General features: G+C 34.6%; 1 protein-coding gene across 2 annotated transcripts in view; it reads left to right on the plus strand.

Annotated features, from left to right (window-relative positions):
• The window catches only part of LOC145276826 (bactericidal permeability-increasing protein-like), a 139,287-nt gene that overhangs the window by 83,318 nt on the left and 35,969 nt on the right, over positions 1-20,000 (plus strand). The window contains exons 9-11 of one of the 2 annotated variants that reach the window (XM_080128176.1): positions 8,172-8,243; positions 9,514-9,681; positions 16,573-16,640. In XM_080128176.1, the coding sequence (XP_079984302.1) occupies positions 8,172-8,243; positions 9,514-9,681; positions 16,573-16,640 (308 nt within the window). The remainder of the gene's footprint in view (positions 1-8,171; positions 8,244-9,513; positions 9,682-16,572; positions 16,641-20,000) is intronic. The other variant, XR_013868036.1, reaches the window with a different exon arrangement.

The following is a 20,000-nucleotide window of genomic DNA, read 5'->3' on the forward strand; positions in this document are numbered from 1 at the left end:
GCTAAACATTGTTCTAAAAATAAATTCTGTAAAATGATATGAAACTATCAGCGAGAACATTGTCATTACCATCAGATATAATATAATGTTGATGAATCGTTATTAAAGATGGATAAGAGAACAGGCTATAATTAAATAAGAATAAGCCAAATATAAATGCACGAAAAATACTGACAAAAACCTGATACGGAATTGATTGAAAAAATTTAGGACAGTATCAGTATGAATTTCTCTGAACTTACTAAGGAGCCGTTAAGAAAAGAGGTAATAATCCAGATAATCGATCGCATCCTTCTATCAATTTTGTATGTTTTTATTTGTGATTTCAGTGCATAAGGATATGTGTCGGTTAACCAGTGCGACTCTACTATATTGCTATATAAGAATAACTAATGTGCAAAATAAATCTTTTCTCTCCCTATCGCTTTCTCTTTATATATATATATATATATATATATATATATACATATATATATACACATATATATATGCATATTTATATATATATATATATATACACATTTATATATATATATATACATATTTATATATATACATATTTATATATATATAAATATTTATATATGCATACATATTTATATATATACATACATATTTATATATACACATATTTATATATATATACATATTTATATATATATATATATATATTCGCTTTTTCTCGAAAATTTGGGCGAATTTGCAGAAATGTTGTATGAACTTTTTTATTATGAAATGTATTTTTCTAGCATCTGCCATATATATATATATATATAAATATATATATATATATGTATGTATATACGTGTATGTATATATGCATATGTATATATGTATATGTATGCATATGTATATATATGTATATATATGTATATGTATGCATATGTATATCTATATATATGTATATGCACATATATGTATATATATGTATATGTATATATATGTGTATATATATGTATATGTATATATGTATATATATGTATATGTATATATGTATATATATATGTATATGTATATATATAGATATATGCATATATATGTATATGTATATATAGATTTATGCACATGTATATGTATATATAGATATATGCATATGTATATATATATATATATATATATATATATATATATATATATATATATATCCGAGGCCAGTTCTGTCGGTACATGTTTTATCTCGCTATATTGATCACCTCGTCTATAACACCAAAATAAAGAAAAGAAAACCATATTATGGATTGCTTACCGTAACGACCCTAGTTTTTGTGAAATAATGAACTTATAACTGCACCAAAAATAAATAAAAATGATTGTATCATTATTTCCGTCATTTCAATGTTTTCAAATTTTTCATTTTAATTTTTTTCAGATCAATATCTTTGTGTGACCTTTTACTTTAAATTCCCCGCTCGAATCTGGAGCAAAACACACGTAAAGCAGCGCGTATATTTTCCTTCCCTCCTACTCCGAGGTTTCAACTCCTCTATAACAGCAAAAAGAATTCAAAAACACACGGACCGGACTTCTTACTCTGATGATGTTATTATTACGAAATACTAGACATACAACAACAATTAAACAAAATAATAATCATTTTATCGTTATTTCAGACACTTCTAATTTTGCAAATTTCTCATGTAAATTTTATTCAATTTAATTGTCTTCTAAAAGTGTGTGATCATGTTTTACGTATATATATATATATATATATATATATATATATATATATATATATATAATCGCAATTATGAAGCGAACACTTTTGTAACGAATGATTTAAAACGTTTTAAAACAAAATAAATGGTGTGAAAAGGAGAAAAGTAGAAAACATGTGAGGATGTCAGATGCCATGTTCTGCCATCGGTTTCTTAAAGCTGTATCGATCGACTTTGTTATTTTTTTTTTATAAAAGTTGCATTATGTGTAGGGAAAATAGGAGAAAGCGATTATAATAAAGAAAGATTATTTTACTTGAAAATCTTAGAGATTAATTACGCACAAACCCAAGAAGCATTCCCTCATTCTGTCTTTTATACCAATCGTTAAAACTTTATAAGATCTTAAAATGGAATAGTGAGTGAGCACGACTAGGCATTGAACATGGGTTCGTGCTAAATTTCGCTGTCCATTCCGGGTTTTCAATAAGAGGGTCAGTGATTGAAGATCCTTGTGTCTGGCAAGTAGATCTGTTGCTTGGTATGCCTTATTTCAGATTTAATCGCTTCCCCTACGTTTTTTTTTCTTTTTTTTCCCCGCACATAACTTAACGCAACGTTATTTCATTTTAAATTGTACATATTTTCTATTCGCCCTTCTGAAAAAAAAACAATATCCCTTGATACAGCGTTGATAAAGCGAGGACAAAACCGGTTAGCTGACCCCCCCTTTTCTTCTTTTCTTTTCTCTACCCTATTTACTTCATCTTAAAACCTTATAAAAGGTCTTCCCGTTATAGTTGCAATATTTACATTCTGTATTCGCAAAGAATCATGAATTATATATATATTTTATATATATATATATATATATATATATATATATATATTAATCCAGCGGCTTTACAAAGTAATGCCCTATTTTTATTCTGCCAGAATTGACCAGATGGAGTTGCAAAATGCAATGGTATATGACTGGACTCATGCATTTATTATCTGGAATTTTCATCTCACCTTTCCAGACATTGAATTGTGAAACTCTAAAATACAACCCTTCTCTAGGACGTGCGTTATTGCATTCTGAACAAATGCACATTTAAATGGATGGGACTATGTAGAAAAATATCTACTAGAGTACAAGTAGTTGGATGTTTTTATTGTTCCACTTTGGAGGCTTTACTTTTAGAGCAATCATAGAGCTTTTGGCTGAATAGTACGGTGTTTCCTAAGTAAAACTATGCAAATATTTTTTTAGCAGGAATGTTGCTGTTAAACGATGGATTGATGTAAATATGCATTTAGAAATTTTTATGGTTTCATACGAGCTAGTTTTTCGCCAGTCACAAACGTGGCGATTAGCTGCCACTTTTAAAGGTCAACACTTTGTATATGATATAGCTGCATTTTAATCATAGTTTTAAATTCAATTAAAACCTCTATTGAAATTTAAGTGGATGTCTATTTGTTGAAGAGTTTAGATCGGACAGGAGCTAGCTCGGAAAACATTCTTAGATTATATGGAAGGTATTAGGTCAATTAAACAAGCCTTGGATATTTCTTTGTTTTATGATATCAGGAATATGAGAATGTTCGAGTTAGAGTAATGGCAACCAATATCAAGAGGTAATCATCGTTTCGGAGTGGACTATGTGTATTTATCACACAATCCTCAGTTACTGTTAATAAGAATAGATCTAGAAGTGAAATTTGCAGATATTCATCAGATATAAGGCGGGTCGGGAACGTTACTTTGTCCGTTAGGAAATTAGCTCTAGATAAGCTATGTGTAATACTACAATCGTCGTCTGTATAAATCGTGCCAAACCAAGGCAACTCCTGTGGTAGACATGAAAACCCTACAAATACATACATTGGGATGGTGATATCAAAGAATAGTGTTGCAATTATAATGTCGAATAAAGTACAGCTCTAATTCGGTGGCTGGTTTAAATGCGTTTTGGATTTGTATTTCATTTCAGTTGATTCATTTTTGTTTGAAGTAAGAGCGTGAGGCTAAGTTAATTAGTTTGATAGAAAGCATGCTCCCAACATTAGACTATAAGTTGAATATCGTCTAGATGGTTCTGGCCGTGATAAAACCTGCTAGATATTACTGCAGGGTCCACGTTTATGCACGACATGGCAGTACAATCATCCCGATATAATACAACTGATGATGAAGCAAACACTCTACGCGCTATTATAGTATTGTGCCTCTGATACAGTAAATCTGAAACAGATGCAGGAAAAAAACTATCAAACCTGTATCATGGACCTGAGATATCCAGATTCGTCGGATAGACATTTGTGTCAAATCAACAGGTAGTGTTATGGTCCGGAAATAACGTAGAAAATATTAAATATGCTCATTTTGTTGCATTTTGTTATTGAAAGCTACAGAAGGCTGACTTCTTCATCTGATTATCCCTTCCAATATGTGGTCAAGTTTCCTCACTGCAGTGAACAAGTAACCCTATACGCTGGCTTACTCTTCTAATAGATGGTATATCTGAAATGTTGTTCTCAATATCTTTTACAAATTACAGTAATAAAAATGGTTCCATATGATGAAAAATGTTGTATTGTTCATGTGTAAATATGCAGTTACTTGATTACTAGTGAAAAAACATGAAATAGGTAGGTTTTGGGCTATATATAGAAAATTAATTGCTGTGAGTGCAGAATGAATTTACATATTGTTTCACCTAGGAATATATTCTCAAAAGATGAGAAAATATCCGACCAGCTTCGTCAGAATTCATAGATGGACTGAGTTATAGTACCATATAAGAATGGAAAAAATCGTAGCATATGAAGGGGAGTTAGACAAGAAGGGGTGGAGTGGAAGGGAGAGGGCGTTGGAATTTAAAGTAGTAGGGGTGTATATAATGAGAGGGGGTTTATTATTAAATAATTATTGTGTTTATGTTTATAGACGCTGTTGTAGTTTATAACGGTTTAAGTAGAAGTTAGCAGTCAATTTAACAGATCACCATGGCAACAGGTTGGAAAGTCAGTATTGGCCGCGTGGTGTGATGGAAGGAGGAAAAAACAGGTTTCATACGGGGTGTAAAGTGATAGTGAGAGTGGTAGGCGGGGGGAATAAATAATATTTTTTTGTTTTTATTTTTAATTTATTAATTTTCTGAATTATCCGACGCTGTAGTTTAAAGAAAGAAAGAGAGAAGGGAAAACAGGAGGATAATTTAAGGAAATATACGTTACAGGTTTATTTTGATAATATAAAAATAGATAAGAAGATCAGTAAGTTAATCAAATAATAAATTAATACAAATAATTAAGGAAATGTTTATGCTAAGTAAATAACACGCACACACAAATCCTTCCCCCTCATAACACCACACAAGTACTAGTTTTGCTTAACACACCGCATTTAAAAAAATAAAATCTTCAAAAATAAAAAAAATAAATTGAGATCCTTAATTTTAAATGAAAAATGAGAATGAACTGAATATAAAGTAATGTTAAGACTTCATTTTGTAATTGAATAAATTCTTAACTAAAACTGTTCATAATCAGTAAGTTAATCAAATAATAAATTAATAAAATAATTGAGGAAATGTTTATGCTAAGTAAATAACACACACACACACACACACACACAAATCCTTCCCCCTCATAACAGCACACAAGCACTAGTTTTCATTAACGCAACGCATTTAAAAAATAAAAACTTAAAAAATACAAATAAAAAAATAGATTGAGATCCTTAATTTTAAATGAAAAATGAGAATGAACTAAATATAAAGTAATGTTAAGACTTTATTTTGTAATTGAATAAATTTATAACTAAAACTGTTCCTAAATCACATAAATAAGCTTGCAGTTATTGTTGTAAATAAACAAAGCAAATTCCCGATACGAAAATTACGTATATTTGTAACGGTTAAACTTAGTTAATTAGACCGGCTTAAAAAAATTTAAAATTAAAAAAATAAATATACGAATAATATAATATAATATAATAAAATAAAGAAATATAGAAATCTAATTTAAGAAATCAATAAATAGTATAAATTTAACATATTAAATGGGCATAGGAATTTAGTGGTTACATCGTTTGCTATTTAGTTTGGCATTCTTTTTTTCTTCTTTTTTAATAGGGATACGAAAGTAGGTGGATATGTACATTTAAAAAATAGCTTGCAAAGATGTCATAGAAGTAAAGTGATCTCGCTTGTTTTCTTTTCCTCATAAAGGAATTTTTTTTCCATAATCTTTTATTGTTAAAGTGGTTTTTATGCAATAAGTTCGAAGAAAGGCTGTTCTTGTGAAAATTTTGCAACGTTTTAATTTTCTCAAATGGCCTTGAAACAATTGTAACTAACAATGAAGTACACTTTTTGTAGCTATCAACCCATTCTTTAAAGTTTTAGTTTTTGTTAAAACAACATATGAATGTTCAATTATGATATATGATAATTTTGTAGCTTAAAGTTTAAGTGATCTCTTTTTGGCTTAACATTTAATGGTATATGATCGATTACTGAAATTATATTCACCCGATCTAATTCAGAACACTGCAAATAGGTATATATATATATATATATATATATATATATACTTATATATATATATATATATATATATATATATATATATATATATATATATATTAGACGATCCGTAACCTGTTGGGTTAGTAGTATATCCTATAGGTAGCTATAGAATATGGAATATACAGAATTTATATATAAAGGCGCAAAAAATGCACACGCGCGCGAGAAAAAGTGGGGATTAGTGAAAACAATACTACACTTTGCAGACGTATGCATATATTGAATACATGCACGAAAAAAAATGGTGACGATTACATGTTTCGTTACGTCGTCAAGAATTTGGGTCTAATTTTATATTAAATTTATTTTGGAAAATGATTCCCTATGCAAAAGTATAAACTTTTAAATATTAATATAAGGTTTATGTTTTATTTTTTTAAAAATAATTTTTTAAACATAAGTTAAAATAGTTATTGTTTTTAGATATGTGACTTGATCAAGTAAGTTTATTACATTAAAAAAATATATTTGCTTTGGTTTATTTGCTTGAAAACAATTCCAACTTGCAGTGAAAAATGAGAAGAAAACCATCGTAAATAATTTTGGACACGAAAAACGTATTTTTTTAAATCAAATTCTATTTTAATTACACATAACTTGGGTAGTGAAAATATTTTTAAAATCTGTAGGCACATTTTTAAAAAAATCCATACACCCCTAACAATTATGTTCATTTTTCGGTATTTTTTTCAAATATTTCTGCGAATTATTTGAGACTAAGCAAACACATTATAAAAAAAATGAAATTTTAAAGGATTACATTTTAACATACAAGGTTCTAGTAAATCGATCCTCTATTTTTAAACAATTTTCAGCCCTGATTTGACGTTCATCCTCCACTCCAAAATATTTTTAACGACGTTTCACTTCGCAGTCCCTCTATCATTATTTTATTTTATTTTATATATTCGTTGACCCTTAAATGGTGAAATAAAACAAATGTTATAGAAGAATGTTATTTTAAGATGATATTGTCTTTTACTGCATTCAGCAAACATTTTTCTAAGTGATGAGTGAAAAAATTAAACTCAGTAAGCTTTCAGAACACTACTGAAAGCACTAATATAAAATTAGGGCGGCCTTACTAAAAGCGTTACAAAAACCAAGTTTCTTCCATTCTCGATACTTAACGAAAAAATATTTTTAAGTAAGGCCTGAAAAGAATAAATCGTCAGAATCCATATAAGCGCTACTAAACGCATTGAATATAATTATAAATGTGCTTATAGGTGTACAGTGTATATGTACAATTAAATCAGTGTTTTTAACGAAACGGGGTTTAGTTATATTTATTTGTAAGAAAATTACGTTAAAAGGGTTAAAACAAACAAAAATGTCTACTAAGTGTATGCGTTGTATATATATATATATATATATATATATATATATATATATATATATATATAATATAGTGTGGCTTTTAATATCGAGAATAAGAAAGATTGACCATAAGATAGAGAAGCAGACTGATTTTTTGAAACTGGAAGTCAACAACCGGATAGAGGGTTTAAACGTCCAAGCGAGCACGAGGATTTGAGTTTTATATATATATATATATATATATATATATATATATATATATATGTGTGTGTGTATGTGTGTGTATATATGCATATTATATTTATATAAAACAGTTAAACTAAACCGGATTAAATTACATTTATTTGTAAGGAAACACGTAAAATAAGGGTCAATCACCAAATATTGTTGACCAGCTGTATTGTTATAATTGACGCAGTGACTTTATATATATATATATATATATATATATATATGTATATATATATATATATATATATATATATGTGTGTGTGTGTGTGTGTGCGTACGTGTTTGTACGTATATGTATATATAAAATTATATATATATACATATATATATATATATATATATGTAGATAGATCCTTAAACAAATGTATTAATTTATATTTTGCAGTTTAAGAAACAACGAAACCTGCTTCGAACACATTGCGCACGAGGCATTTGTATTGGTGCTTTTTACCCAAAAGTAAGTAGACACATTTTCTTTATGATTGATTCGAATTAAGACTCGCTGATTGAATATAAAAATATGATACACAATATTTAACTCATGAAGTTAATGTAATCATAGTCCTATTCTAACACTGTAACTGGTTTCAGAGGGGTGTAATCGGTGAAGGTGCCAATCAACTGTGCAACTAAAAAAGTCGACACAAAACAAAGACATGAGAGAGCTGGGGCGCTAGAGTCGCTGCCGAGATACGCATGAGTCGCTTCAGGAATACGCTGGAGTGGTTGGATGCCGTAGAAGTGGATTGTAGTCTGCGCAACATTAAACTGAAGTCACTGGATGTTAGCCAAACTTTATTCAGGAATTCAAGTAATAGACTAGCAGTCTTTGAGGCGAACAACAAGGAGGAAAGCAGAAATAGAGATTGGAATTGTCATCGCCTTCTGATGACCCTGGTCCTACAGCAACATCGCCGACTCGACGAGGGACAAGTAAAGATGACAGTTCTCCAAGCTCTCGACATGCACTTGAGACATATAATCACATACGCTAGTTATATAAAGAGTTTTTTTTGTGTGATACAGGCTCTACGGCGAACGGTGATGATGCTACACAATGGCTGACTATAATACACTTCACTCCATGTTACGTACAGTTAAAAGGTTCTTTTATGTTTATTAACTCTATTTTTTGTAATTAGGTTCGATATAACAGTCCTTTGTTTCTGTGTAGTTTATGAAAGACAGCAGCGTTTTGTTTATATGATGCTATTTAAAAACGCCCCTTTCTACATTTAGCACGCCTGGTCGTGGCATATTTCCCTGAATGTCATAGTTTCAGCTTACAGTGCGTTTTTTGTTTGCTTCGTTCTAATCGTAAACAAAGGATCGATAAAATGGGATTGCGACAAACTGACGTCGTGATATTATTACACTAACCAACTTACATTAAACAGTATTTTATCATTACAAAGTGTTATATTTGAGTTGGGAAATGTTTTTTATTATCAAAATATTATATTGGCCAATCTCGACTATCTTTAGTATGTAGGACATGTTTAAATATTTATTTACAATTTTGACGGTTTAAGATAGTTTCCCTGTCACACGGTTGGTGTTTCTATCTTTCGTCTTTCCCAGCTTTAACATTTTTTTCTTTTCGAGTTTTTTTTCAGTCGTCGTCTTTAAGCATTTATTGTTAGATAAATGCTAGTTCTTTCTATTATAACAGTCACATTCGTTTCACATTTAAAACTTTGTTGAATTACTTTATTTTTATCCCGCAGGTTTCGAAGGACTATCCAAATGGAACAGTTGAAATAATTTTTAGCACGATTAGCGCGCCTACTGTTAAATTCGCACACAATAAAATCTATTTAGACGCTGATGTGCTATCAAAATTCAACGTGCTTACATCAGATGGAAATAGCTTGAATGTCCTTTCAGCTAATTTGGTATGTATATTAGTTTGTTTTGCATTATTTACTTTTAGCTTATTGAACTATTTTGCAGAAAATCAGTTTTTTTTAAAAATTTCTGAGAGCGATGGAAGATAACATTTGAGAAAGGCAAAGAGAGACGAATAACATTTCCCTAAAATTCACTGACAAGCTTTTGTTCTTTCTTTTATGGTAGTGTTCTGCCCCCCCCCCCGATTTGTTATTTGAGGGGAATGTGAGCTGCTGATTATGAACTCTCTTCCCTCCAATTAACTCACAACTCCCTCTCTCAGTTCTATCTGACCTCTTGCCGCCTTTGGCGTCACTTTTCTTTCGCGCCAAAGTCGGCTCCCAAATTTGGACGCCGTCTTATCGTTGGTCAAAACTGTAATTTTTCGGATTTTACCGTGATCTTTTAATGTTCAAAGAGATTACAGATAAGGGCAAAGAGAAAAATGAGAAAACCCCAAGCACGGAGATGCTGACTCCACAAAGGACGACTCCCCAGATAACATGGATGCAGGGGCAGTAGACCCAAAAACTGTGCTCGGGGAAATTCTCGCCACGTGGGCAGCTCCCCTGAAGAGGGAGCTAATTGCAAAACTGAAGAGGCACACCCACGAGATCCTCATAACCAAGAGGTAACATCGCTAAATACATTATCGGTGACGAAGCTCCTCAAGAGGGCAGCTCCTCCTCGAAAAGGAGAAAATGACCAAAAAGACTAGGTATACCGCCAAGAAATGAATGCTGATAAGGAGGCAGCTGCCTCAACAAACAGGAAGAAGGGGGATGCTTCCCCAAAGGGAAATTCCCCGAAAAAGGGAGCAGTACCGAACACACCTAGAGAGAGCGTGGGAAAATCAGTCTCTAAAAGGAAACCCGTCTTACAAAGCACCTCCAAGACAGCAAAACGTTAATCTAACCCCATTAAAGAGCCCTCGCCAAAGCAATCAGAAGGATCTGCACGGTGTAAAACCTTTATAAAGAGACTCCCCCCGCAGGAATACGAAGACTTGTATCTCACCAAGTACAAGGGATATGTTGCGGGGAAAATCTCAAGCCAATACCTGGGGCAGAGACGTAATGGATGACAAGGCCTTGGCCTTCCTCACTTTGGACATCAAGAAAGATCGGCTCAACTTAGTGAAAAATCCAAAAAATAATAAAAATAAATGCAGAGCACCTCCAGCAACTAAATACAACTGTCAAGTACATACTCCAGAGGAGCTTCGCAATGTGGGACATACTGCTCCCCAACAAGTACGAAGCAGAAACGTTCTCATGCAGAGAGTTTAAATGCGCAGGAGCCAAGATGCTGACAGAGTAACATGGTAGGAGATCACAGGTACAAATAATTAATGCTCCTTCCGACTAAAGCATGAAACTGCTCGTAGCTTTCCTTAGAAAGATTAGAGAGGGGAAACACGCTCCAAAAACGGTGCCCTCCGTGTAACAATAAAGTAGCGATACATGTGAGAAAATGGGGCTTCCTAGGCATTGCAGTGGCGATATCCTTCAAGGAAACAGTGGCGGTCGAGGGTAGACGGCTTCACTTTCAGAAATAGGGCCACATAGCAAAGAACTGCCCCAAAAATCGGTTCCAAGCATCGCTTGCGAGAGGGCCTTATCTTCAATCATTTCGAAGCGTTCCAAGCGTTTCGGAAATGAATAGTGCTAATGAGAGATTGGAGCTCTGACCAAGAAATAGATAAAGTAAGCAGCGAACTTGAGAGTCAGAGATGTTAGAGTTCAGTCTGGCTGATGTGATGGCTAGACGCGATCTGGTCGACTGGTTTCGGGTCGAACATCCGGGGCGAGAGATATGGACGTGAGGCAATATCGTTTCCTCCTATCCAAATGCATATTTGGTCAGGATGTTTGTAAGGAGAGGCGAAGCAGACTTCTTATCTTGTTCCACGCCCACTTAGTAGGCCAGACGCACCATGAACTAGTTCCTTGCCCGGCTGAAGCTAGAAAATAAGCTCAAGTTAGAGTCGCTCATGGAACCAATGTGTGCCACTATCTTGATCGCAGGTAACCAAAGTTTGATCAATCTCTCATTCGCAACCGGTGCTTCCTAGTTTAACTCCTTTCAGGGTTGATATGCCGTCGTACGCCGAGGAAAAAGAACAATATTCACAATTTCGCCTCCGGTTGGAAGGCCCTAAATGCACAGAGACAAGAAAAACAAACAAAACTTCATTCTGTCTCCTAATTAATTTTCAAACAAACATATATATATATATATATATATATATATATATATATATCGATTATTGACTTCATATAGTCGACAATTAGTATTTTAGGATTTTCCATTTCTTTATTAATAATGCGGTGTTAGTAATACGGGCGTCGTGGAGAGAGGAGTAAGCGATCACTCTCAACTGAATAACTCTCTGATTGAGTAACTAACTTTTTAGGTTCTGCATATGATTATATAGTGAAGAGCGGGGTAACCTATGGGTATCCTCTCAATCAATCAACCACAACAGCTTCACTTTTCTGTGTCTAGATTGGCCCATTTTAAGAATTCCCAATCGCATCTGGAAATGTTGTGAGCTGTTTATCAGGCCTTCTATGTCACACTTGTTAGTCCTAAGATTACTCTCCTCGAGGTGTAAACATTATCCAATATATGGATTCGTATTATTTGCACCAGTTTGCCCCATATGTTTCTGCTCAACATTTAAAGTTAAATTATTGTTGACGGATAACTCAACATGAATATAACCCAATCGTTTATTATTTTGTGGTTTTCTCTCAGCAGGGACTTTTACTATCGCCCGGGCGCATTATATTTAATAACGAGTTATGTTTGACCGTTTTATAGAGTTAAATTGAAGTTTTCGCTTTTGGGTCGGTCATGTCTCAGAAGTAAAACACCTCCCTTATGGAGATTGAAGACTTGCAAGATAAGCTAATTCAAAAGGCGCTAGTTGAGACAGTTATCGGGAGTAAGTGGTGGGTGGGTCTTAAATTTTAAATTAAAATATTATCCGTCAAGTACGCTCAGCGCTTCGCTCTTGATAAGGCTGAGACAAAGAAGCAGCTCGAGCAGAAACTAGCCCGGGCTACTTGGGAGGGTGATAGGGTTGCTCAAGAACTACCAAATCGAGGCCATCTGCGTGAAACTAGCGAGCGTTATGAAGGTCAGATTGTTAGGACTAGGCTTCAACAGATAGGCAACGAAGCAGTCAACTCTGACGCGGAAGTGCGTTGCGGGATTTCTAGGCGTGGCTGGGACAAGTACATTGGCAAAGTCAAACATTCAGGTGGGCACACCTTGAAATCGACTCCGGAGATCTGCGAAGGGGTTCGAGAACATTTACACAGCAGCCCGATCTTCCGGTCCACGAGTTAAACGACTATTTTACCGACTTTCTCCGTTTCGACGCAACTAGTTTCGAGGGTCGGATGAGGGAGCGGTAGGTTTTTACTGCGTATGACACGTAATCTATGGCAGATCACCGGGACTTGATAAATTACGAACTGTATTTCAGGCTGTCCCCCATGTTTCTGCCACTTCTGACGGGTATGTTAAACCATTGGTTTGCTCAGGGGTCGATCCTGGGGCAAATAACCAATGGAGTGGTCACATTGCCGAAGAAAGTTATCGGGCATGGTGGGAGAAAAATTAGATGACCACAGGCCCATAATTCCGTTAAACATAGAGTTAAAAATGTTGCTGTCGGCGAATTGATCGAACCGGAACAAAACTACGTTGTGAAAGGGAGATCGATTTAGAACAACTTGAACCTGATCCACACAATCCTGTAGGGGGATAGAAGACGACAGGAAAGCTGCGTTGATCAATTTAAACGAGTCCAAAGTTTTCGATAGAGTTTACCTTTCGCTTCTTGGTATGCGTTCTAAAAGGCAGCCGGGTTGAAACCGGACTTCTGCAAGTGGATCTCCATGATGCATCGCCAGTCCACGGCTGTCATACAAGTACACCAGATAACGCTCGAAATCCTTTGTTCTCGAAATCCTTTGTTCGCCGGTGCCTTACATCTAGGGGTTGGAGCCGCTGTTCCGCAAGCTGAACCGTTGAGAGGCAAATTCGGCCCTGCTCGAAATAGCCGCGCCTGGTGGCTCGGCCGGCAAAGCATCCACGTTCGTTGATGACGCTACTGTTCTTGTTTTGAGCTTCCGAGACATTGAGATCGTGTAAGAGGCTTTCGCTCAAGACGAAAAATCACAGGTGCTAAGATAAACCGAAAGTCGGTTGGGCGCTTAGACCGTAACGCAAATATCTCGGTTCTAGACAGAAGCCCCGGTTCGAATCTCTGGCGTGTGGTTTAGATCGGGTCTACAGCTCGAAAACTATTGGTCGGAGGTACGGTCAAAGATGGAGACGGAGCTGAACCCGTTGCTTCCCAGGAAAATTTCGTTAAAGAATAGAGCCGAAGTATGCGCAACGTACAACTTCCCTCTAATCGTTTACCGACTCGCCATACTTCCCCTGCCTGCACAACACCTACAAGCTCTTGAGAAACTCGTGGACTCGCTTATTTGGGACAAAAAAAAAACACTGGGCGTGCAGACAGTTCTGTATTCAATGTCTGTCTGAATGAGGCTTGGGAATGCCGGATTTGGCGTATAAGCGCGACGCCGAGAGGCTTGTTTCTCTTAGCCACTACCTTCAAGAAAATCAACCGTGGCCGCCTTTCCCGGCCTTATTCTTGATCTCTCTGTCGAAAGCCTTCGCAGGCGACGGTCAGAATCTGTATTCTTAAAAGAATGCTGATCAGCGCTAAAACGACTACCAAGCTCCAGCGACCTTGAGACTGCTACCCGTAGGCAACTCCACACGGATCTAGTCAAGGGGTCCGCCGACGACTCGCTATGTGATGCGCTCCGCGAGGAGTTGTGCGTTATGTTCGAATCATCTGAACAATTCGGGTTCTCTCTGATCTGGCGATTGACCAATGCAGTTCCGTTGTTTGCAGTCGTCTGTTGTCTCCGTTATTGAAAAACGGCTATAGAAACAACTGATCACGTTTTCTTTGATTGCTGCGAACTCCGCCGCTACTGGTCGTATGTCAGAGAGGTGACGATTCCCATCGATACCGAGCATCCACGCCTATTTCTGTATCCAATGGCGTTGATAACGTGAGGTCGCCTCCGGACCGGGAAAGGCACATGGTCTACATTACGATCATAGCCGTGGAGAGAATGGCGACTGCAAGGTGGCCGGAGGATTTTGTCAAGACCTCATCGCTTTCTTTTAACACCAACTAATGATGAAGATCAGATTTGATTGAAGAAGGCTGCATCACGCGGCATTTAATAGAATATGGATACACGAAGCATGTCTGTGTGTACGAAAGGGAGCCACATTTGAATACGTGTTTCCCTCGAAGTGTGGGCCGTGCAGTTCCGGACTCACCCGATCCTACATTTATCCTCTTATCTAGCCGGGTTAGTGTCCCGTCTCACCTTGGTTAGGAAGCCTCAAGATCTCCACCTCCTCCCAACCGCCATTCCCCCCTCTAAATGACCAATCTTGGAGAGAAAGAAATCAACAACTAACATCTTCCCACCAACCAATTTTTCTTTTCTTCCTTTCGTCCGATCTAGAGGGCATTCCCACCTAGAGACTTCTCCGCACGACCTCAGTTTTCTTTACAAACGAAGGAAAACTGGCGCTCTATCAAGTAGTTGCTGTTGGGAGCGTTTTAATAGCCACGTTTTAACGTTTTTTCGCTCCCTTCCTTCGACGCAAATGATATACTCTGTCATTATATTTATATTTTTTTCTTTTAACACGTTCATAAAAACAAATGTTGTAAAGGATTAGGTCCTAATTAGGACTTCCCACACTACGAAAGTGTGAATTAAGTACTACGGTGAAAGTGTATGCTAAGAGAACCCATGTTAACTTCTAGAGTGACAAGAATAGCTTACGTTCCCCAGTTCCCCATTTTTTAGTTGGCCTTGGGCCTAAGTTTTATTTCATGTTGAATTTTTATTGTATTTTTAATCAGAATTAAAAATTGGATACCTCAAAGTGTATGTTCTTCCAAGGTTGCACTTATATTTCTTGCTCTCTCTCCCAGTGAAGGAAGAATCATTCACGACTGAGGCAATTTTTAATTTTGTTTCTTTCATTTATAAAAAAACGACTCTGGTGTCTAAGTCTACATTCGTGGGAGGCATTGTCAATATGAACTCTCTATCTTTTATAAATCTAAACGCAAATTCCATAAATACAGCTTCTCACTTGAAACTGCCTGCCCGTGGAACCATGTACCACAACCCTTTTTTACGCCTGACAACCTAATCGTCTTCAAGTGCAATGGAAACAAGTTGAGGGATGCACTTAAATAAGATTCTATTTAATTTTCAGCACTACTGATAACAACGCTGTTGTCTTACTGCCCATCTTACACCCATTAATATTATCATAGGTTGGTTCTCAGTCCTCGATAAATGGTGCCTACTCTGTAAAATGTTAAAATAAAATACAGAAACCAAATGGTAAATACGGTTAGCACTTATATGTGCTAATAAAAAAAACGTCTTAACAATTAGAAGAGAAAAATTTAATTAAGTTTCATAGTATATACATAAAATGAATACTTGCATAGAATATGATCGAATGTACTTCTTCATCCCACATTATTCCGCGATTGATCCGCATCTTTTAATTAATTTAATAATTTAACTACATCAGCAAGTTATCACTTTATTGTAAATAAATCAAATAACAAAACGTAAACCTTGGTATGTTTCATTAATTTTAATATCAGAAAATCGTCGCAATTTCAAGAGAAAATTTTGTTTCTTTTAAAATAAAGTCAGGACTTAAGTAATACACTAATTAATTTAGAGAATGATTTACACACGCCTAATTGGTATATGTTAAGAGCCTTTTCATTTATTATTTTTATTTCAAAGGGACTCAATTCTGAATTGGAAGCAAAAGTTACGGGTTCAAATATATTAGTTAGTGTCACGACAGCAACGTAAGTATATTCATTTAAATCTTGGCATTGATCGCATACACACACACACTCACACACACACACACATATATATATATATATATATATATATATATTCATATATAATATACATATATGTTTGTATATATATATATATATATATATATATATATATATATATATATCATATATGTGTGTGTGTTTGAAGAAAAAGATTTCCCAAATATGTTTACTAATAAGTAAACAAACATTTTAATAGTAGATATGAAAATTTGTCTAATAATAAACAGTAAAATGCTCTAAAAACTACTTATTTTTGCATATCGGATTTACAAGGGGCATTCAATAAGTTTCCAGATATATGTTGTACAGGCATTTTTAATTGTCGTTGACTCTTGAAAATCCAGTCTGTTGTTTATCTTTATGATATGACTGATCAATTTTTTTATATAAAAGAAAAAGCCGCAGACGTAATTAGAATGCACCTATTAAACGCCTGATTATCACAGCTTGTAGATTTAAAAAAGATCCCATCTGAAATTGATGACAATTTAAGAGAAGATATGCAATTTTAAATTTGAAAAATGCCCGAAAATAATATGGAATGCTGCAGAATGTTGCCTGAATCTGGCATTAGTTTCTGAGTGGCATACAGTTATTCGCAATGAACTGAAAATGCGGAAGATTTGCGTGAAATTTGTCCTAATTGTGCTCCATCCTGGTCATAGTTTATTTAACCGAGATAGATATCGAGAAAGTTCCTCACGTTCCCTATAGTCCATATCTTGCTCGCTGTGACATTGGGTTATACCCTAACCTCGGGCAAAAACTTAGAGTGTGTCGTGGTGGGAAAATTACGGAGGTGAAGGGGGATGTAACAAAAAACATTAACATGCTCAAACCAGAGGATTGATGACTTAATGTGAGCAAATTATTCACTAATGGGTTCAATATTAGCTTGTTAATATACTGTTATTATCTTTATCCTAAGTGCTCTACTAATAAAACCTTGAGAAGAACTCAACGAATGTCTCCTCGTATCTTTGAAGAAATGAACAAGGAACTGCGTATACAGTTTTGCATATTTGTATCCAGGACTTTTTTTATTGAGAATGTTATCAATGAAAAAGAAATGAAATGCAAACATCATATATCTTTCAAAATCTACCGGATAATTGTTAGGTTTACTCATTTAGAACTGCTTTAAAACTTCATCGCTCACTCATTTTGCGAACAGATTTCAAACAATTTTACAGTTTAAAGCTCACGTTTTTAGATTTATTTTAAAATAAATTAAATTTATGCTCAGTAAAATGAAAGTTGTAATAAAATTACTGTGTTATAAAATTCTCCGAATCTGTAAGGATTGGCTGTTGGTTACCATAGCAAGCAAGTCTGTTCCCTATTTAAAATCGAGAACGGTGGAGATGATGACGTAACAGGATACAAAAAATGATGTCGCTTATAATTAACCGCTGTCTAAATGTGTCGCTCAGGCTATAAGTAAAACAAAGAGAGACATTTTTATTTCAAGGCAAAATCTGGAAAATCATGGATTACACAAAATATTTAGCAGTACAATCAAAATGGATTATATAATTTTAAATTGAAGTATTTTAAATATTCTTAATTCTGCAATATTTAAAGTTAAAAATCTATTATAATTTTTACTAGAATGTCTTGTCTTTTTCTTTTCCAGTTTTTACAACTAGTCCTTTTACTTCTACATGTGATAATTTTAACCATATTGCTTTTAATGTTCGCATTGGTTTAAGTAATATACATATATATATATATATATACACATATATATAATATATATCTGTATATATACATATATATATATATATATATATATATTATACCTAGGCTTAATTTGTTTACACAAAGAGCATCGCTTCATACGCTAATGGTAATTTATATATAACTTCCCAAATGCTACACCTAAGATAGGAAGACTTATAGTAATCAAAATACAGTACTGGTCGCTCTTTCACAGCTCATAAGTTCGGCTAGACAAGCAACGACCTCATGCCAGGATAGAAACCCGATCTCCTAAATGACTAAGATTTTAACCTTTGCGCTATACGGCTGCTAGTGCAGGAAAAAAGAAAGTCGCACTTAAAATGTTTCCCTAAAATGCAAATCTTAGCTGAATTCACGTAATTATTAAAGCAACCTATACATCCTTTTATTACCCTTTTTGTTCCTCTATACTTTTACATGTTGGTAATTGAGTTTTCATTAAAATATCATGTAAATTTACAAACAAATCATTATCATGTCAATTTAAAAAAAAAGAATTTCAAGTTGAGGAGGCAACGAGAAAGTCCGCAGCAAAAAATTATCTTAAAACCAGCTTCAATTCTCGCCCATAAATCGGTTTAAAATATCGACCTAGCAAAGCATCTCTTATCTTAATTGTTGTTGTTCCAGGTTATACAACGTAACATTTTGTCCATATGCCAAACCGTTCTCTTACTGATCGTCAGAAGCTCATTAATCTTTACCTTTCTGGTTTATCCAATCGAGACATCGGATGCAGGTAGAAATGTGAAAAGAAAACGGTTAAAAAGCTCATGACTCTTCATATTAGTCAAAAGTGCTTTTTAGCAACGAAAGCAAGTTCAATAGGCTAGGCAGTGGTGGCAGACAGAAAGCCCGTCAGGGGAAAGACGAAGAATTGTATTCTAGATGACCAGTTTCAACGCTGCAATGTGTGGGTGGTTCAATTTTGGTGTGGAGCATTATTAGTACCAATATTCTAAGGTCTATAGTTTGCTTGCAAGGTCGAATTAATTCGACTAAACATATTAATATGTTTACTGAACATTTTCAACCCCACTTTCTGTCGGGATTTTGATGGTAATCCCATCTCATGCGGGATAATGCTCCTATTCACACAGCCGGCAATGTCAAGAGGTTTCCGTGTTTGAATTTGCTTGCACAATCTCCAGACCTCAATCTTATCGAAAGTTACATCATTACATCAAGCAACATCAACGCAACGATAATATGTCAAATTTGGAAGAACTTTGGACAAAAATAAAAAAAAAATTGGATACTCTTTCCTCGGAGTATTGCCGCAGTCTAATCTTAGGAATGCCCAAAAGATTGCAGTCTGTCAAATTGCAGAAGGGCTATGCTTCTAAATACAAACCGATTTATTTTGTCTCTGTTGTATTTGCGTTGCATTAATATCCTAAATTCACATTTAAATAACAATTTTCTATTGTGCGGATTTCTTTTTGCCTCCTCAATTTGAAATTATTTTTTTAATTGACGTGAACACTAGAATATTTAAAGAAAAAATAAAATATGAACAGGTAAAATTATGGGAGAATTGAAGGCCAAGAAAATGAGGTATCGTTTGTTTAAACA

Source organism: Euprymna scolopes, chromosome 5, assembly GCF_053919585.1.
Source record: "Euprymna scolopes isolate OS-2025 chromosome 5, ASM5391958v1, whole genome shotgun sequence".
NCBI lineage: Eukaryota > Metazoa > Mollusca > Cephalopoda > Sepiida > Sepiolidae > Euprymna > Euprymna scolopes.